Genomic DNA, 22,400 nt, shown 5'->3' on the forward strand with positions numbered 1-22,400 from the left:
TTATTTACAGAAAATGAGAAATGGCTAATATAACAAAACAAAATAACAAAACAGATGCAGAGCTTTTAGACCTCAAATAATGCAAAGAAGACAAGTTCATATTTATAAAGTTTTAAGAGTTCAAAAATAAATATTTCGTGGAATAACCCTGTTTTTTAATCACAGTTTTCATGCGTCTTAGTATGTTCTCCTCCACCAGTCTTACACACTGCTTTTGGAAAACTTTATGCCACTCCTGGTGAAAAAATTCAACCTTGGTGGTCATCCAACGTCCTCTTGATGATATTCCAGAGGTTTTCAATGTGGTAAAATCAAAGAAATTCAGAATTTTTAAGTGGTCTCTTATTTTTTTCCCAGAACTATAAATAATTACATATTTCCAAATATGTGAGAAACTGTACACACACCTCATTTCATCCCAAACCCCTCATCCCTCCCAACACCACCCTACCCTACTCTGTCCCATCCCACCCCCTTCGTCAGTACAGACAGGGGAGGGAGGGTCCTGATCGTGAGCTACGTGCACACACACACACCCGTCAGTCCTTCTCCTCCTCTCCCAGCAGAGCACACTGGGTCTTTTAAAGCTGTTTCGTTATCATGAAGCTGGGAGGCTGAACTGACTCTTCTTGTCTGTCGTCCATCCTATCTTACTCTCTCACTATCTCTCTCTCTATATATATATCTCTCTCAGTTCTTCAGCAGACTGGACCTGGATGCTCTGTGTGTGTATTTCTGTATGTGGCTCTGATCTGACCTAAAAGCTCCATTAAAAAGTGGGTATTTTCAGCGTGCTTTTAGAGACAGCCAATTCATTAAGAACAGAGAGAAAACAGAAGAGAGGAGCCACATAGAGAGAGAGAGGGATAAAACAGCTTGGTAAGTCCTATTTTACTCGTTTTACTATTTTTTTAAACGGGTTTTAAGTTTAAAAAGAGACTTGACACGGTTATAAAGGCGTTATTACGCGGTTTCGGGCTTTGTTTGTTGTTGTCTGGGCTTTAAATCACCTGGCGTGGTAGGTTAGCTATATGTGCTTGTATACATACTCTGGTGGGTTGGCTGGCTGGTTAGCCGTCAATGCTAGCTAACACAAGCTAGCTGCACTCGCTGCAACGCTTTCCACAGCGTTTATATTGAGACGTCTTGCGAAATTAGCTGTTTTAGTGTTGTAAAAAATATATACAGGGCTTTAAATTTAACCTAAAATAATTAAAACTGAAATGAAACACTGCGCTGGGTGTGAAAGCAGCGCTGCTAGCCGCGCTGGCTCCGTGGGCTGGGTAGACGGTTAACGTTAGCTGGCTAGTTAGCTCGCTAGTTAGCCAAGCTAACTAGTTAACCTAGCAACCGTAACCTTGGTTACCTAGCCAACTACCAGTATCGGGGTTGTTGTTTATTTACGCTATAAAACTCGTACCTTTACCTTCATTTCCAGCCTCAGAGGTTCATTCATGAGGATAATGATGGCTGGGGGCGCCACCCCGCCCTCCTTTCTCCCTCTTTTCCCTCTCTTTATTTTGACAGAAGCTCCAGAAGGTTTCACAGCTCATAGCCAGTAATAATCTGCACAGTATCTGACTATAGAAGCAGAGATTTAACCTCTTTAATTCTATTCAAAACATTGACTTTTGGGACTTCCAGCCCAACCCACTTCTTCTGACAGCAGGACCATGCTGCAAAATTCAGCACAAGAGCAGCTTTTGCTGGTTTCTCAAGGCCTAAGTTGGTCATGGATGGTCAAGAAGGTTGAAAACATATTATTCTGGTCATGCTGGTAGATTTTTTATGTAAAGCTGGAGCAGAGTGGTCAGGTTAGTCCTGTTAGTCAAGTATAGGACCATGATACATGCTGCAAAATACAGCACAAGAGCAGCTTTAGGAGGTTTCAGAAGGTCTAAGGTGGTCAAGAAGTTAAAAAAATATACAATGCCTGGCCACAAATTAAAGGCTGCTACCAAAAAAAAGGTCACACTCTAATATTTCATTAGACTGCATTTAGCTTTGATGGCTCAATCACTGTGGCATTGTTTAGATAAGCTTCTGCAATGTCACAAGATTTATGTGAATCCAGTGTTGCATTCATTTTTTTTACCAAGATCCTGCACTTATGATGGTTGAGTCTGGCTGCTGCGCAAAGCCTTCTCCAGCACATCCCAAAGATTCTCAGTGGGGTTAAGGGACTGGACTTTGTGGTGGCCAATCCATTGATGGAATAACCTTGTCATTCTGTATATTCAAGTAGTCAGCTGACCTTATTCTTTTTTTTCTTTTGACCTGACCAACTGCAGGAACCCCCGATCATTTGATTACATCCAGGTAGCGATTTTTTTTTTGGCAGGCAGTGTATTAACCTGGTCACGCTGGTTGATTTGTTAGGTAAAGCTGGAGCAGAGTGGTCAGCTTAGTCATATAGCTCCAGACAGCGGGCCTCTGTCTGAAGAGTCCTATTTGGAGAGACCTCTCTAAGTCTGTTTAATATATGTGTGGAAGCAATCACAAAGTCTCAAAATCAAACACAAATCAAATATTTTCTGTCTTGAATTGTGTGCTTATTTTGAGTTTAAATTACTTAAAATAAGATAAATAAATAAATATGTTTTTATTACTTCTAAGATTTAATCATTATTCATAAAATAAGCAAAATAATATTACATTTACAATGCTTATCAGATTTAAAAATATGATTTATTGGAGTTTTTGCTTTGCTGGTTTTAGAAGGTCTAAGATAGTATTGGATAGTCAAGCTGGTTGAAATTTTTTTTAATTTCATCAAGCTGGGTGATTTGTTTGGTAAAGCTGTAGCAGAGTAGTCAGGTTAGTCAAGTTTACACCTGACAACCACTAGCTTAAGACTCTTCTCCAGACAGCAGAACCATACTGCAGAAATTCAGTTTAAGAAGTTTGTTCTAAGATGATGAAGGTGGTTGATTTGTTAGGTAAAGCTGGTAAAGCAGGGCTGTCAGGTTAATAGGGTAAGACAAGTATACACAGCCTGTCAATTGATATGCTCATACCAGTTGACGAAGTTTGGTCAGGGTGGTCATATAGACCACCTAGCAGACTATCTGACAGCGTATTTCCTGTAATAAGCGTCAGTAATAAGCCTCAATGCCTGACCTACAATAGGTTATTATAGGATATTATGACTAATACTAATTGCTTTTGACTAATACTAATGCAGACTTTGCTAATAGCTATAATATACTGTATCGACTATATAAGCAGCGTTTGACCTCTTCAAGTCTCTTCATGTATGTGTAGAACCTCTAGCTCAAATCAGTTCTCCAGACAGCAGGACCATGCTGCAAAGATACTGATTAGACCTTTGAAACACTAATGCAGACCTCACCAATGGCTGTATCTGGAAAGTATCTGATTATATGGTTAACCAGCATAGAGTATGTTTTATTTAAGTCAAAGTAGTTGATTAGTTTGATTAAGCTAGTCAGTTTGGTCATGTTGGTCAAACAGCTTGTTCAGGTTAGTAGTGCTGGTAGATCATCTAAGCATATCATATAAGCATCAGAACATACCCAACGATGTTTAGTTTTAATTTATTTAAACATGGGGTATGTTTACAGCATACACAACTTGACCATTATGCTGTTCTTAGCGATTGACGTTTGTCAGTCAGGTCAAACTGGTTAGACTTTTTGTCTGATTTTAATGCAATATACTGACTTATAATAGTCAAAAAGTCCTCATAGCACATTAACTGATTTTACATCTCCTGAGGTAAGCTCAGGAAAGGCTTTTGTTGGGAGATTTTGCCATCTTTGGTGCCACCATCCATTGAGGCATCACTTATCCCAGTCCAGTCACTGTGAAGAGTTAATTCAGCTGAGGTTTGATTATCCTTCTCTCTCACCAGAGCTGGGCAGCCAGCCCTAATTGTTTGCAGTCCTTTGGCTGATATTCTAGCTTTAGCAGTCATGTGGATGTTTTTGAGTCTCCTGACTGAACGGCATGTACGTCTGTGCCCTCCTGCAATCGTAGTGCCCATTAAGAGAGCTTCAGAGCAGCAGTCCAGTCATGAGTCAGGGTCAAAGAATGAGGCCTCCTACATTAAATGTGAATGTTGCTTGTCTGTTAATATGGACAGTTCTAGTCAGAAGCCTCTGGTCACGATCATTACTATTTTTTTTGCTGCTCACTGTGGGTGGTAATGCCTGCTTTGACATTTTCCCAGGACATTACATAATGGATCGAGGAATGTTAAATGTCTGCACAACTTCATAATGAAATATTCCATTCATCTGGCACCCACTATCAGACCTCGCTTGAACTCTGGTAATTCATGTTCCCTTTTTATGAGCATTCAGACCTTACTCATAAGACAACACCTCAAATCTTTCTCAGATGTAATTGTTCCCTAGTCATCCCCTGAGGTACCCATTTCTGGTCAATTTGCATACTGATGTTCCATGACTTTTGTCTTTTTTTTGAGTCCCCACACCTGACTGTATATACCTGACTATATAGAACTAATATTGACAGTTAGCATAATATCCTATAATAACCTATTGTAGGTCAGGCATTGAGGCTTATTACTGACGCTTATTACAGGAAATACGCTGTCAGATAGTCTGCTAGGTAAACAACACACACACTGAGACTGATATCAAAGCTCAGCGTATCTGTCGACAAACTCATAAATGCAGTCAATGGGCTCTATTAGCGCCATGATTGACTTTCACCTCACACTGCTGGGTAAACAGTAGCACGTTAAACGTCACAGCTTTCACCTTTTGTTGTTTTCAGTCAAGCTTGTAGTTTCATTTCCTTTGAGAAGCAAGCTATGCTTATTGCTTGCTAGCTTCTGGCCACCCTTGCCATCACATGTGTGCAGGATGCGTTTATTTTCAGCGACCTTGTTCATGAGGTCACATGAGCTGTATTTTTATCCACTCCGAAACACGAGCAGATGGTCTGGGTTTAGAATGGTTGTTGTTTAATAAACTCCTGCTGTCTTGGTAACATTTTATTTCATGACATTATAAGGTATGGTGTGGCTTTTTAAAGTATACATAAATGTAGACTGTGATACCAGAGCCTGTAGTTGGGTGAGTGAATCAAAACAAGACATTGGGCTCTATTGAAGTGAGGATTTCTATACCACAGATTATACTGTAGGTGTTCCAATATGGTATACACTAATAATGGTGGTAACTAAGGACCAAAAGTTCGAACCAATGTTTATATATTTTTGGTCCAATGTATAGACTACATTTGATTGGGTTCATTTTGGTTTTACGCACACTGTTTAGCGTCTGATCACACTAACAAACTTTGCTACATCCTGTCATCATCACCTACATGGGCTGTATCTATCTATAGTTGATTGCAGCATATTGTCAATTTGGTGAGGTGACTTTCCAGGTGTTGCATCAAACTCTGCCTCCCAGAGTCCAACTTTCTCCAAGTGTCTATGCATCATGCATATTCCTTTTATTTCTGTTTATTAATAATGGTAAATCTCTAATTACAATAGAAACAAGAATCCCAAGCATAATCTGCTCACATGCATGCGTAGGGCAGTCAGATTTTGGCATAACACCAGCTATTTTTTAATTCTTCTTTTGTTTACTGGATGACATGACTGTAGCTTGCGTACCCTTCTGTAGTTGGCAAGAAGGTGTTTTTTTCCCCACTGCAAACAAACCAAATCTTGATTCAGTTGATTTGGACCAAGACCACACCTTTTGGTCAGACCAAATTTTGGTCCTTTATTCTGAGCACCTTTTACCCCTACTATTTTGGTTTGGACCAAAAAAAGTTAGAAGGTCTGGTCCAATCAGGGGAGGTGAGGAGCATCATGGATATAAACACTTTGACAAGGTTGACAGATTGTGATGGTTAGATGACTGGGTCAGAACATCTTCAAACATCAGGGAGGTCTTTGTTGGGTGTTTGTGGTATGCAGGGGTCAGTACCTTCTAATAACGCTCTAAGAAAGAACAACTGGTCAACCTTCGAGTGACAGGTTCATGGACACTCAAGGCTCATTGATGTGATCCGTAGAGGTCTTGTTGGTCCTGCAGTTCCGCTGCTAATGTCTTGGGGCCAGATACAGCAAGTCTCCTGAAAAAGTTGTTACCACTGTATCTTAATGGTTCAGAGCTGTTTTGGTCCTGTAAGGGTATTGCCACAGTATTAGCTGGTTGGTGTGGCATAGGTGGATATGAACTCTAGGTTCCCCACCATGGCAAGTAGTTGGGCAAGACTCCCAATGCTACATACCTTGTAGTCTGGACACAATTCTTTTCTAAAGCACAGAACTGTACCACTCTGAAGGCGAGACCTATAAAAACGCAGACTCTGTAGCACAGATTGATATCCAAGGCAACTCTTGAGTTCTACTGGAATGTTCTTTCAACTAGTTACAAGTCTCAGTGTGTCTAAGGGAACAGGGTTTGAATAAGGAAAGAAGTTAAACAGGGACACAAAAAGCAAATTGTCTATAATTCTGACCTAGTCGTGATTGTAGGTGGTCTGATAAGAGGTTAAGGGAACGCCATGCATGGAATCTAGGCTGAGAGGAGAAACTGTAGGGGGATGGAGGAGGGGCTGGAGACAAGACAGCTGCGTGTGCCACTAATATGGCTTGTTTGTGTCATCTTGTGTTACTGTTGGAGCCCAGAGACAGGCCTCTAGGAAGAAGTTATCCTTTGCTGATCTAAGGTCGGTTTCCTGTGGTCCAGATCCTAACAGCAGCAAAATACAGTCTGAGGGTAGTTTAAAAACAGAGCTTTTGCCAAAACCAAAAAAGGGTGAGCAGGATATAAAAAAAATGTCACTCAGATTACACAGCCTTATATGCTATGTAAATAACACCAGTTATGATTGGCTGCCCTGTAATATGCCTTTGAAACACCTCTTATACTTTGCCTGAAGTGCAGCTTAGTTTCCACTGCAAATTAAGGTAAATCTAGGTGTATTCACCTTTAAGGAAGGTACATACTGGGATAGGTCCCTATAGTGCAAGATGTCTTCCACATCACTTCAGCTTCATATCCTGTCATCCTCCGCCTATATTCCCTCCATCCATCCCTCTGCTGGCTGCTCCCTCCCGGCCAGCTCAGCTCTTGGGTAAAGTGGATTAATTAGCTGCCAGAGCAATATCATTGCCCTGGATTAAAAGCCCCATTAATCCCACTGCCCGCACACTGAGCCATGCAGGGATTCGGCCGAACTGGAGCTTCTGCTTACTGCTTACCATTTTTTTGCATCATGGGACCAGAGATGTGGTTGCAAGCTTGCAGTACTTACTCTGTACTGTGTACTGGGTTGTGATCAGTTTTGCTGTACTGAATGCTGGTCTGTGATCAGTTTTGGAAAGGAAAGCTAATCAAAAATGGATGGTCTTATTAATCACTTGAACCCCTTAACTCCCTTTATAATTTAATAATTTATTAGTTGAATAAATTATATTCCCTTGTCCTACCTACAAAACTATGCCTAATCCTTTGCCGGCTAATGAACCCAAACTGCTGTACAGGTGCCCAGATATGTTCCTAGTGTTGGTTTACAGTTACCCAGCCAACATTCTCACGTGGGGCTTAAATGGTTGTAATGTGGGTTAGCTGGGTTTCATGTGGGCAAGGGGTCTGAGTGGGTTTGCACATGTTTTTTTAATAGGACACAGTTGGGCTTCCCAAATATGCCCCAACATTACAGCCTACCTTAATCACACATGGATTCTATCTAGGTCCTGTGTGCAGTGTACGCTGATAACGTGGAACCCATGGATAGAACAGTCCGAGCATTCTGAGATCCCTCCTGGTGAAAGATGTTTGTGCGCTGTGTCGCTTAACAGTCATGTCATTTGCAAATCATTCTGATTACAAGATAAGTTTTGAAAGGTGTCAAAAATATAATGATCTGACAATCCTAAAAAAATGTGATCCTGTCATTAGTAAGATTGAAATGGTTTGTATCTGTTTTAAATGCATCTTCTGCGCATTTACATCTCTATATATCTAATGGTGCTTGGCCATAGCCAGATATAATCCTGACACTCAATACAGATAAAATAATCCAGTGTTAACAGGGTCAGGTGAGAGCACATTTATTGATTGTTGCTTCACTCTCCAATACAAAGGAGACTCTGAGAGAGTTTGGGTTGTTACAGAAAATGCCTAAACTGGTTATTAAATCAGATCAACTACAAAATCAAGAAGAAGATTAAGTATCTTCATTGCAGGATCAGTTTTGCTTTCATTTTGTGAGACTAGTTTCATCAACATTGCGATTGGCAGGCTGATGTGAAAGTGAAAGTCTTGTTTGTAAGCGCGTTGGGACCACAGGTTGAAGTGGAATGTTGGGTGAATTCAAACTGAAAGCATTTTCTAAGTACACAGATACAGATGTTGAGACACGAGGATTTCTTATTGTATTGCAACAAATTCCCCTGCCTCTGCCTCGTTTTAGAGTTACGGCGTGACCTACTTCTTCTGCAACTTGGCACAAGTGCACAAAAAAACAGCCCACATCGTCAGATATTTCAGAACCTGGGACTTGTCTGGTTTGTTATTTTCTGTGAAAGATAGGCCTACATAGGGGATGTGTCAAAATATTAAATTGCAAGAAGAAGAAACTATGCTTTAGCCTTGTGAGAAGTAGTACAAAATGTGGGGTTTCTTCTCTGACGTTCCTCTGCTCAGGATTTGGCTTGTAAGGCTGAGTTTCCTCCCCGTGTTAGGCCTTGTGATTTCTAGTGATTCTGCTAAAATCAATCAGTTCTGCTAAAATTCTGAACTCCAGATCTCCACTGAGATCTGAGATACCACCAGCAGGATGAAACCCACACTAATAGTTTCACATATGGGGCTGAATGTTCCATAAATAATCACAGTCAGAGGGGTATATTTACTGTCAGTGTTACAGAGGCCTACGGGATGGACAAGGCTCGAGGACCCCCGGTTTGTTGTCGACCTTTTGGCATATTAGGTTTCGAATGTGCAGGCAGCATGGCTGGGCTGGGGCTGCCAGTGGAAATTTCCACTTCAGAATGAGGGAGCTGCCTTTGTTCTACTACGGGTGCTCGCAACAAGTCCCTGGAAGTTGGCTCAGGCTGCTGTTGTGAAATAGTACAAACAGTCGGCTTTTATAGCACAAAAGAGAGAGAGAGAGAGAGAGAGAGAGAGAGAGAGAGAGAGAGAGAGAGAGAGAGAGAGAGAAATTAAATTGGGAAAGTCTATAACTGGATTAAAACATTTAAAAACCATGAGACTTCTCTTGTGTTTGCCCTAGTCAAGTTTTCGGAGTCTTGTTTTGTGAAAAGTAATTGTTGTGATTTGTTATAATTTGTCATTGGAAAGTTCCCCTGGAAAGTTTATTTTAAATCAAATGATGAAAGCTGCAGGTTCCTTTTTTTGAATGTTTCGCTTCTAAACTGGTATTTTAGTGACTTTTGGTTACTTTTCTGGCTTTGACCACAGGAAAAAGGGAAATTACACTACCTCTTAGATTTGGGCACTACAAAAGCTCCTTGTGACTAGACATACTCAACATGACCTCAACAGTCAAAATAATAGTCTGTAAGTTCCTGAATTCCTGAATGCTTATGGTGTGAATTGATCACTTAGCTTGTGGTAGTTTCCTGTGCAAACAAACAGCTTTAGAGGACTGATACACTGTGTTTGGTCTGGAGTTCACGTTCAAGGCTCATTGACCTGTTGAGCAAGTGTAAACAGAGTTATAGGTTTACACTTCTTGGATAGGATCTGATTGATTGCATTCTTATTATGACCATGTCAGTCACTGGACTCCCCAGCCTTCCAGTGGAAGATTACTGGAATGGCCATGTGACAGCTCTTCTTTCAGTCTGGCTGGGAGTACTTGGCTAAAGATGCGTTTTACTTCACAGCCATAAGAAGGGAGGTCTTGTGGAGGCCTCACACTCTTTAGAAGCTGGGATATGGTAAATGTGAGTTACGCAAGAGTTCTGTTGTCTTTGAAACATAAACTGAAATTTAATAGTTGTAAGTTTTTTCCCAGATGTTTTAAGGCCCACACCCAATGACGTCTCTGCCTGGGCTCTCCAAATTTTCACTTTAGGACTCAGGTGTTAAGAAATGTAAAGTTATAGAAAGAAATAGAGTTGTATTACTGTAGCATGTCTGCTGCTGCACAGGTCAATGCAGGCCTTTTGTCTACAGGGCAATTCCAGTGAATGGTTGAACCATCTCTTGTGTACCACCTCTTTTACCACTTCTGCCAGGTTTGTGTCATTTCAAGTACCCATACAGCGGTTGAGAACCTTCCAGAATTTAGGGCAATACCAGTCTAAGGGGGCATACCACTTTAGGTTGAACAAGACTCCTCCTTCACTGGCCTACTATTGCTAAGTGTAATTGGGAAGGGTACTGTGGCTGCCTGGCAAAGCTGAAGAGGTCCTTCTAAACCCTTACTTACGCTCATAGTCTGCTTGACTGACTTTCAAATCAGGTCCAGCTAATGCAAACACATCAGCCATCAAGAGGGATGTGATGTGTGATTACAGCCCAGCATATTGCAATAGCATTTCCTGTGTGGGACTGTGTTGTAAGGCACAGATGAGTCACAGATGAGCTGGAGTTTATGTGTGAAATGTGAAGGCAATAAATACATATATGAAACATTACAGTTGCCTTATGGATCACAGGACTAACTTGGGCTAGGCTGTGTTTTGCTAATTTTGGATATGACTAAAGTTCTGTAGTTGCTACACCTTTGCTCAGTAAATTTTCCAAGTTGATCTGGGTTGTGACTAGGGTTGCAACGGTATGAGATTTTCACGGTATGATAACCGTCTCAGAAAATACAGCGGTATCACGGTTATCACGGTATCACAGTTTGTTACATATATTATTAAACTGACCCTTAAAGAAATTACAACAAAGGTTTTTTTGTTCAATTAACTATTTATTGTAGAAACCTGGAACAATTATAATTTTAATGTCTCCTTAAAAAAAATAAGCTGTACACCATCAGGTGAAGGAAACCATTTTTTCCCACTACTCTTAAGGGCATTAAGAGTGTATATAAAAATATATATGTATATAAATATATATAATATATATACACACATACACACACGTTACACACATTACATGTCCTCTAAGACGTAAAGATCCTGTATTTAAAATATTCAGTACAATTATTTAAGTTTAAATTACTTAATATCTGATAAACTGAGCCTGGGTCAGTGTCTGATCAACAACTGTTGTAAACGTCCGTTTTACTGCCAAGTTGGTATATAACCAGATGCTGCAGAAAGAGGGGATTTATTTCTGACATGATCCTTACAATAGAGTTTTCTATTTTAAGGCTTTCACAGCGAGTCTGGTTTTAACATATGAAAAACAGGCACGTCAGAATTTGAAAATGAACGCATGTAAATGAATGGCGTCTTTCACATCCAGTCCGGCCAGGACCTTTACACAGACACGTGAATCCATCGTAGCACGCACTTCACGCCTGTACCTGCGTGCCCAAATTTCGGATAACTCAGCGCTTTTGCGGGCGCTTACTGCATGGGTTGTGCACGACTACAAAGAGGTTTTATTTAGGTTCAGATTAAAATTATAAACTAAACACATACTTTGCGCTGCACGGCGGGGTGGTGTTCTCGGAGATGGGAGAACAGGTTTGACGTATGTCCACCTTTAGCTGTGACTTTACGGCCACATTGATTACAAATCGGATAACCATCCTGCGTTCGGCGGGTATCCGAAATAGTCCCACACTGCTGATTTTAGTTTAGCCTTTTTTTAGGCGGACGGAGATTTGTTTAGTCTGATGCACTTTCTGTTGTTCTCACCGCTGTGTGCCAAGTAGCTGAAGCGGAGCAGAGTTGCGCATGCGCGGGTGAGTTTCTCCGCTGGCTTGCGTTTTACCGGTAATAAGCAAACACACACGGTATGATAACCATGCATTTTAATACCATGGTATACCGTGAAACCGGTTACCGCTGCAACCCTAGTTGTGACACAAGGCTTTGTGAGAAATTTACGATGTGAAGTAAACAATTCTAATAGATTAAAACTGGACCTGGACTTATATAGTTTGATACTGCAAAAGTCATGGGAAAGAAACTAAAATACTGCAATAATTTGATGAATATTCCACCAGTATCTATCATTACTGCCCCACTGCACTGTCCATTGTGGGTGGTAATGTCTGCCATATCATATTTCTCTTAGACAGGTGACACTGTGTATTGAAGACTATTAAATGCCCACACATCTTGATGACTTTTGGCATATCTGGAACATCATCACTGGTTGGACTTCTCACTTCTTCTAGAAGTGTGAGAGTCTAGTAGTTGTCTTCTCTCAGGACTGTGGGTGTAATTTTAGAAGCTCTGTGGTGCTTAGCAAAAATTCTTATCTAAGCAGACTGCATGTTCTGGAAAACTCTTTGTTTAGATTTGTTAAGAGCAGCTAACTTGCTCCTGCTATTGCAGAGGCTACTATCGAGTTTAATGGGTGAAGGTTCAGTGTACGCTGCACAGGCCTTCTCTCGTCTCGCCCAGCGGTATTTGGTGTTCTGACCTCTTCCTCTCTTTTAGCTGGTGATGGGGGTAGATTTTTCTCTGTCTGGAGAGGGCATTGTGTTTATCCACAGCACAGTGGATTTGACATGTAGTAGGACCTGCTTTTAAGATAAAGTGAGTACGCTGGAATGTGGCATTGCAGCTCCATATGCTTGTTATGTAACACAGCAGAGGATAGAGAGAGCGACAGAGAGGGAGAATGGAAAGCGAGCGAGAGAATGAAAGAGAGAGAGAGAGATGGGAAAAAATCGAGGACCACAGCAACATCAGTAATGCATTGTACAGTAGTAGATAGGTGCCATTTCTAAGACTAGAACATGTTGGAACAATATGGTACATCGAGAAGTCACGAAAGTCATGTCCTTTTCTGAGTCATTTTTATTTCTTGATGTTGTACGGAAATTGTTCCGTACATTTAGATTTTTCCTTCACAGCAAGGGGCATCCAGCCGTGTGTGCTTTATAGATGCATTGTGCAAAGAGTGCTCTCAGGCTCGCTCTCTATTTCGCTCTGTTACTTACTTTGTCCATTCAGTGACTGGAGTTTATTTTTAGAGTTATAGGAAGATATAAGGAAGCTAAAGTTTGGAGGCACATATATATCAGGCAGACATCACACTGCTAAAATTAGATCTGTTTGGGATACAGGATGGGAACAAAACATTAAATAATCCAACCCCAAATGGAAAAAGCTAATAAAAGAAAATGCATTTTTTTCCTCTTTACGAAAATTTTCACTATTTTGCCAATCACAGCTCTTAAACCTCTACAACACTATTTTGACACCAGGGATGTATTGAAATATACCATTTCATGTTTTATTTTGTCCCATTCTGCGTGCAAATAAGAGCCTGTCTTGATCTTCACCCACATTTTCAATTTGAGACAGGACAGGTTTGCAAGCAGGCCAGTCCAGGTCCAGTACCCATACCCTCTTTTCCTGCAGCCATGCCTTTGTCATGTGTGCAGCTTGTGGTTTTGCATTGTCTCGTAGAGAAATGCATGGATGTGTCTGGAAATAATATCATCTTAAAAACAGCATATATTGCTCTTAACATCTTAACATACATTTATGCTTTAATGCTGCATTACAGACGTGTATAGACACAATCACATACTACTCTATACCACATACAACCTGGCATTTGGACTTTGGAATTTGGTCGATCTTCTTCGTCTTTCCTGCAGAGCAGATATTGTCCATTTCTTTTTAAAAGAGATCTGGAATACTGATTCAGCTGACCATAAGACATTTTCACTGTGTAATGGTCCATCGCTGATGCCACCAAGCCGAGGAATGTTGAAACCCTTCTGGACATGGTTTACATAAGGATTTGGAACAGTAAAGTTTGACAAAGTGCCATTTGTAAATATAGGTCCATAATATAGTGCTTAACAAAGGTTTGCCATCAGCTATTCGATCAGCTTGAGCTTTACTCTTAAACACCTCAAGAACAATAAATGAACTCTTCAATGAGTCACATTTACCTGAGCAAGTTTTAACCCATTAAAAGGTGCAGTCCACATTCCCAACTTGACAAATGCAACTGATAAAATACAGAAGAATGAATGTAGCTCAATATGTTATTGAAAGCAGTCTCCCACTGGTACAACCATAATTTCTGGAGCTTTAAAAGCCTTGGGTGGCAAGACAGAGACAGTCAGCGTCAGGGACAGACAGCTACTTTTTACTGGAACCAATGAATGAAAGGACAGGGACTGAATGAAAAGAGAACATTTCAGAACTGCTTCCTTCCTCTTCAATCCTGGAGGCACAGGGCCCAGGGTCCAGCTCAAAATAAGCTTTGTGGTCATGTTTGTTTGGCGCAGTGGGATAGACCGTTCAACACAGCCCCCAAATCCTTGCAGAATCCTGACAGTGACAGGCCGGAGAAGAGGTGTTGCTGGGGGTGGAAAGGAATGTTATTTCAGTTTGCAATAATGGGCTTGAGTCTTAAATCTCCTTGCTGATCTCTTCAGTATAACCTTTGAAAGCTTCTTCTGTGTCCTCGCTCACCGCCACATAATAGCCACTTTGGTGTCGTGACATTTATGGACTGAAACTTTTAAGCCAGTTGAAGTGTGCAGTATTGATATATATATATATATATATATATATATATATATATATATATATATCACAGTATACTTCAGAGACTTTTGTGTTATTGAATTGGTTCTGTCACACTCTGGACACGTAATAGAAAAATAATAAAAATCAAGGAATGGAAGTTTGAAACCTGATGCCTGGGGCTTAATTCCAACCCAGTGTTGCCAAGTTGGATCAATCTGTTCGTGATAGAACCGTATCAGTGGCATGTTGCCAGCAGGATCATAAAATTATAAAGAGTAGTCTAATCACACTAGTTACGCTGATGACATTCTCTCAGTATATCTCACCTCTAGTTTCCTTTCCCTTGTTGATGCATTGTGAGGTTCATTGTCGTAGTTGTGAGGCTGGCAAATCCTTTGGTCATCGTCCAGTAGAGTTCTTGTTTTTTACACCAGAATAAGTCTTATTACTATTGTTGACTTAACTTATCTGCGTTCGACTTAAAGAGAGCAAGAACTAAGGACTCTTTGGATAAGATAAACCTGGCACCCACTGGCACCAAGCCTAATATCAGGTGTGGACTACTGTGGAGGAGTATAATAAAAGAACCCTCCAGCACTGAGCTGTGGAGGATGGGAAATGTGCTCTCTGAAAATGATTAGATTAGTTTAGATTAGATTAGTTGGGACCTGTAGGCACCATACCCTGCACATTTTAGTTTTTCTTGCATGAATACACCCACTACCACTCTAAAAGGACTTAACTGATTTGTTCTAGAAGGAAAAGCGGGGTATGGTGCCTCCAAGATCAGGATTGAAAAAAAAAACGCACACAATTGGTTTAGAGGAAAAATTAGTGTTCTACAACAGGGTGGAACAATAGATGGATTTCCAATTCTTGAGACTGCTTCAAAAGCCATGAAATGTACTTTATAATACTGCCAGATATGGTTGATCATCTACACACCTTAATGCCACACACACTGTCTAGGATGCTCTTCCCGTAGTTACCTGGGTTAAATAACTTGCACTCATTCTGGCTGGAAATCAGGAACCTGGATACATGACAGTTAATAACCATCAGTTCTTGAATATCTGTCCTCGATTTGTAACACTGCAGATGCATGGAGGTCTCGTGTCTCTAGGCTGTCACTGACTGACAGGATAAAAAGTTGCAGAACAGGACATGAGGCCACTGCCAGCTGGTGCTTCCAGAGACCAGCTCAGTAAGAGTAGAAATAAATCAGCTGTGGGGAAGCTCCTTCTTGAATCACTCCATGTAGCTATAAACTCCCTCTTCTCTTTCCATCCTATTGAAATAGGCCTGGACAATATTGGTATTTATCACGATAAGAAATGTTTCAATAACGGTGATATCATTTTTGTGGCATATCGATATGTATAATTTACAGACAGGCGTTTTTTAGCGGCGTCAGTTCACTGCAGCACTGAACACAATCAGCCTCCGTAGCCGGGCTACGTCAGTGCGTGATGACGCAATCATACAGGCACGTAGCCAGATAGGCTAGGCTAGGCTAGACCTGGGTCGGCTCCGCTCCGGTCCGTACCTAAAACCCACCCGCGATGAAGCGAAACTGACCGGATCTCGGCTCCGCACCGCACCTAAATCCCACCCGCGATGAAGCGAAACCGACCGGATCTCGGCTCCGCACCTAAAACCCACCCGCGATGAAGCGAAACCGACCCTTACCAAGCGGATCTCAGCTCCGCTCCTCTCCGCACCTAAAATCTCCCGCAATGAAACGAAACCAACCCTAACCCGCTCGGTTTCAGCGCAGGACATTTTAGATGAAGAATGAACGCATAGTTGAGGGAGGCGGGTCTAATTCATTGGTTCGGCGTTCAAAGGTCTGATAAGACAAATTGTTCTGGAGAGTGGAGCCGACTGGCAACAGTAATACATCCGTTCCTCCACCTCAAGCAGTTTCACCACACACAATATCTTCCTTATTCTGGCTAAAACACTTTTGTAGTTTATGTTGTATCTAAGTTATTTAAAGTTTATATAGGTTTGTTTATTTGACAGGGATATCATGTTCCCTTTATATATATGAAGGCTTTTTGTATTCCCTATTCTGGTTGAAGCACTTTTGTTTTGATCTGTTAAACATGTTTACAAAAGAATAAGAAGCTCTGCCTCTGTTGTAATGTAAAGTTAATTATATTGGTAATAGGTATATAGGTTATAGCAGGGGTCGGCAACCTTTGAGACATGGAGTGCCAACTTCAACATTTCTAGTCAATGAGTGTGCCACTATCAACAATAATAGAAAAAAAACACACAAACTACGGGAATATGTTCTACAAATTTGGAACTTTATTTTACATAGAAAATGTGCTTTACAAATTAAATTATTATTATTATTATAATTGTGTAATCAGAATAACAGTGAGTGCAGCTTTGAATTAACGTGGCTTTATTGATAAGCGTAACTTGCACTGAACCCAGTGCAGATAACCTCTAGCCCTCTAACCTCTAACCACAGGTGCCCGGTGATGTCCGCAAGAAAAAAAAGTTTCACAATCCACTTCTCGTCCTCCAGCTGCGGATATTGTTGTCCTTTCTCAGCCAGAAACACCTTGATGGCATCGATGCAGCTGACAAAGCGCTCCAGAACTTTCCCGCAGCTCAGCCATCTCACTGCCGAATGGAGAGGAAGATCTGCATATTCACTGTCCATTTCCTCGAGCAGGGATCGAAACTGTCTGTGTGTTAGTGCAGATCGTTTGACAAGGAAGTTGATCACCTTTGCCACCGTAGCCATGACATCATTGAAATCCGAATTGGACATTTTTGCACACAGGTTTTCCTGGTGAATTATGCAGTGGAGCTTCATGATGGGGTGGCCAACTTTTTCTTCAATTAGTTTGACGGCTCCCTTCTGCTTGCCAACCATCGAAGGAGCATCGTCTGTAGTTACAGCAAACACCTTCCTCATATCAACTCCCCTCTCCACAAAATGTTGCATAATCACCGTGGCTATGTTGTCGCCTCTGGTTGTGTCCGGCATGGGCTGTAAACAGCAGAGTTCCTCTCTCACGGTTGTAGTATCACAGTATCTTGCCATGACAGCCAATCGCGGGATGTCATTCACGTCAACACTCTCATCTAGGGCTAGGCTAAAAACACTAGCATCTGTCAGTCCCTTCGTTTGTTGGGCTCTAACATCAACTGCCATTTCATCGATGCGTCGCTGAACAGTACGAGCTGACGTGGGCATGTCCTTTATCCGTGTTTTGATGGTGTCTTTGTTGGGCAAGTCGTCAAAAAGAGTCTCTGCGCAGCTGAGAAAGGCCTCCTTTACGTACTCCCCATCAGTAAATGGCTTCCCATGCTTAGCAATGCAACTAGCCAGATTATAACTGGCTTCTGTGACATGACCTTGGCTGTTCACAAATACTTTAAGAGAGCTGGTCTGTTTGCCATACCTAGCCACGGCACCTTTATCGGCTTCGGCTCTTTCGGCGGGGTCTTTATACGTCTTGTCGTGTTTTGTCTCGAAATGCCTCTTAATGCTGGAAGTTCGGCACACAACGTTGTCATAGCACAGTGTACACACAGCACGATCTTTGACATACACAAAACCATAGTCTTCCGTCCAGGAGGGCTGAAATGCCCTAGCTTTGTTTTTTTTAGCCGGAGGCTCTGTCATCTCTTGTAACGCTACCAGGTAGGCTAACTGATTTTAAATAGGCTACATGTAAACATGGGTCTGTGGGAAAGTGGGCGGGAGCTAAGTGCAGAGCGTTGAGTAGTGAAATTGATTGGAGGATCTGATTTTTTATATTTTTTATTTATTTATTTTTATTTTGCTGATGCTGGTCCAGCGTGGCGCGTGCCAGTGATTATGCCTTGGCGTGCCAGCAGTGGCACGCGTGCCATAGGTTGCCGACCCCTGGGTTATAGGTTTATGTTTGACAGGGATGTCGTGTTTTTATTTTGCTATATGCGAATAAAATTGAGCATTATAAAGGTTTTTGTGAAAGGAGGTTTCAAAGACTTTCAGACAGTAGTGTACAGATTTCCATTGCAGGGATTCTTAGCAGTTTTCTGAGGCCTGCTAAAGATTTATATCGATATCGAAATTATATCGTATCGACCGAATTTATCGTGATATAAATTTTGGCCATATCGTCCAGCGCTACTTCCACTAACTTTCCAACCAGGGAAGTCTAACCCAGGCTTAAACCTTTCTGTTTATGTGTGAGGCTACAGGAGCATGGTTCCGTTTGCCAGCTCAGATAAGCAGAACTACAGGGGGGGTGGGCGACGTGGGAGATTCAAACAAGGGATGGCAGGGCGCTCCTGGACAAGCTCCAAGGCTAACTGGCAGCGTGGCTGGACAGAAGACTGAGAGGCTGGACCCGACGCAGCCAACCATCGTCCACTGCTGTTTACCACCACATACCGGCAGTGATTTTACGCGTGAACTGTTACAACTGTTGTGACTGTGAGCGGGGGTGTGTGTGGGAGATCCACCTTCAGCCCTCTGTTGTTCCTATCAGAGTGAGTTATTGATTTATGGCAGAGTTAACACTACTCAGTGTGTAAGCTACGCTCGAGTGAAGCTTTAATCGGGGGAAGGGGGCCTGTCCTAGTGGTGGCATGGATGTTTTCTGGAATGAAAGGCTTTAAGGAGCTCAAGTTACTGAGCAAAGGGGAAAGTCCCCTTTAGGTAGAAGACAGTGTCAAAGCACACTAAAGCATTCATTATAGCACATAAAAAAGTCCTGCGGGGTGTACACACCCACTACACACATGCCTACACTCTCTCTGTTACACTTTTTCTCTCTTTTTATATCTCATCTGCCTGTTCACACATGTCCAGACATGTTCAGACTGGGCTTCCAAAAGAGATCTGCATTGAGCATATATTGTCCTGCTGTAGCTAGACCTGTACCTAAACAACACCAACAATAACAGTGATAATATTAATAATAAAAGCTCTTGTATTGGAATGTGTAGTGATATTGGCACATGCATATCAGAATCGGATAGAAACTGAAACAATGTGGATCAGCCCATCACTAATCTGTATACTTAATGCTTATAAAAGCAGGATCTCAATATTCTACAATATTTTTTCTTAAGACCAGCATTAGATTTAAACCACAGTACCAAGGGCAGGCCACATTTATTGGAACATATTGTTTTAAAAAGCCAATTTGCAAGAGGTCACGCCAAAGTGGAGCAGGACCAAATCTCCGAAGATCAGTTAATGTCAATTTTCTCACAGACAGCAGCTTGTGTGCTTGCTGAGTAATAGGTCCTGCAGGGCTGATGTTCCCCAGCCTGCACCACAGAATTTACTCACTTAACAGAACCCCGGTGCTCTGCCTGGGTCTTCTCGTTCATACGCCCGCAAGAGAATAAACGGCAGTCAGTTTCTTCATTACTGAAGTAGGGACCACTAATGGTTGTTATGGAGACGGGCCAGGAGAGTTAACAGAAAGTGAGCTGTGATGTAACTGCTTGCATCCGTGTGATTCTTGTTCCACCTGCTTGCAGGTTGATACCAGGTGAATGGGGTATTTCTGAAGTTGTGAGGGCTTTTAAAATTCCTTATTCCACAGTGTCAGGTGTGTACCAGATATGTTATATGTTATAGCTATGGCATTACCACCCACAGTGTACAGTGCAATGAGTGGTCGTGATCATCCTTGTGACAAGTCTAGGGAGTCTGTGATGAGTGCATCACTTTTTAGCTTCCATTTGGTATGGCAAAAGTCATGGGACATGATATTAGTTTTTGTCCCACCACTTTTGGCATTGCCGTGCAATGTAGCAGGAAGTAGCCCTGCAGAGAAATGTTATAGCCAGACCTGACCTGCTTTGACACCACAGTCACGGATGGGGCTCTGAAAGGGCACTCGTTATCTCAGCCCCTGTTCTGACATTTACACTCGTGTTGGAATCTCTGTTTGGTGTTTCACCATCTTCATTTTCTCCTAACACTCCTCCTATCTCTGTCTCTCAGAAGTTTTGCTCAGATCTGAACTTGCCATCCTTGTAATTGTAAACACCCATATCTGCTATTCGGGTACACTGAAACAACGTCATTTAGCTTCAGATATGCTGACCACACTGGATGATGACCACAGCGATATGCAAAAGCCTTCAAAGGCCAAATACTTGGGTTTACATTGATCATGAAGTGTTAAGTGCAAGTATTCAACATTCCTCGATCCACATCTGTCACTTTTGTACTCAGAATATGCAAGAGATGGCATTACCACCCACAGTGGACAGCTCAGTGTACCATTGATAATGATTGGCATTATCTGAAATCTACTCATTTTACATTCAAACATTTCAAACATCCATGTTTAATGCAGATGGCCTCACATGCATATCTTGCAGCTTCTATGGCACATGTCAAAGGTCATGAGTCTTGAGTCATGATGCTGGTTCTTGTCCCATTCCTTTTGGCATGTCAGTGTAGTGTTGTATAGGTCACCCTAAAGGAGTTGGAACTAGCGAACAGGACAGACGTACCGCCCTCATCCAAGCCAGCATGATTTTATCAGATGAAATAGGATGGGAAAAGGTCAGAATGTTCCCAGTAACAGGGTTGGTTATTCACAGACATGCTGCTGCCCACACGGAGTAATGACCACACCGAAATGTACTTGCAGAGCGAATGGTGTGATAATTCTCATTACGATTAAATGACCACGTCGTGAATACGAGTTCAGTCTGGCAACACAAATAATTGAATTGAAGGGTGGATGTAAGACTTTTAACAAGATAATTAAACTGTATTTGGAGTCAGCATTTCAGAATGTCTCAAGCAACAATTGAAAACCTGTGCAGTGTTTTGTGAAGGGGCCTTCAACAGGGCCAGTGGTTTGCAGTCACATTTATACAGCTTTAGACAGAAAGTTAAATACATGTGCAGAGTATAGGAGAGTATCATTTAGTAGAGCAGAGTGTAAAGAATGAAAGGAAACTATAGCAAGTATATGGTAGTATAGGGTTGCAAAGAGAGTATAAGGGAGTATAGGGTAGCGGAAAGGGTTAAAACAGGGAGAGTATGGAGGGTATAGGCTACAACAGGGAGTATAGCGTAATATAGGACTTTTTGAGTAGTAGAGGACATAAGGGTAATATAGGAATTATATGGTACTATAGGACATACTGGGTAGTATTGGATAGCATTGTGTTTTGTAGGGGGGCATTGCGAGGAAAGTAGTGTATTTTACTATAGGAGAGTATAGGAGTATAGAGACGTACGGGTAGTATAGTGGAGTATAGGGAAATAAAGAGTAGTATGTGAAGTACAGGGATATAAAGGGAATAGGGGAGTATAAGGTATATAGAAGAAAATAGGGTTATATACAGTGTACAGTGTAGGGTAACATAGGAAGTAGGCCTATAGGGATTATAGGGTAGTAAAAAGAGTACAGGGTAGTATTGGGGAATATAGGGTAGTGTATACTGTTTATTGTAGGGAAATACAAGAAGTCTAGGGGTGTATAGGGAGTATAAAGTAGTAAAGAAAGTACAGTGTAGTATAGGGGAAGATAGGGATATTTATTAACAATATAGCATAGCATAGCCTCTAATTCTTTTCTTTTTCTTGCTTTCCCCACCAGGATATCCATGACCTCGGATTTCCAGCACTGCAGTTTCAGAATGCCGAATATAGGGTTTCAGAACCTCCCCCTCAATATCTACATCGTCGTCTTCGGGACTGCCATCTTTGTCTTCATCCTCAGCCTTCTCTTCTGCTGCTATCTGATTCGGTAAACCCACATAAACTCTTTCTTCTCTCTGCCTCATGAAG

At 41.6% G+C, this 22,400-nt stretch overlaps 1 protein-coding gene across 1 annotated transcript in view; it reads left to right on the forward strand.

Annotated features, from left to right (window-relative positions):
* The first annotated feature begins 517 nt into the window (after positions 1-517).
* rnf24 (ring finger protein 24) overlaps positions 518-22,400 on the forward strand; it is a 53,940-nt gene continuing 32,057 nt past the window's right edge. Inside the window, exons 1-2 of the mRNA XM_022681808.2 lie at positions 518-879; positions 22,210-22,359. Coding sequence (XP_022537529.1) covers positions 22,217-22,359 — 143 coding nt within the window. The 5' untranslated portion in view covers positions 518-879; positions 22,210-22,216. The remainder of the gene's footprint in view (positions 880-22,209; positions 22,360-22,400) is intronic.

The sequence above is a fragment of the Astyanax mexicanus genome, chromosome 25 (assembly GCF_023375975.1).
Source record: "Astyanax mexicanus isolate ESR-SI-001 chromosome 25, AstMex3_surface, whole genome shotgun sequence".
Taxonomy (NCBI): Eukaryota; Metazoa; Chordata; class Actinopteri; order Characiformes; family Acestrorhamphidae; genus Astyanax; species Astyanax mexicanus.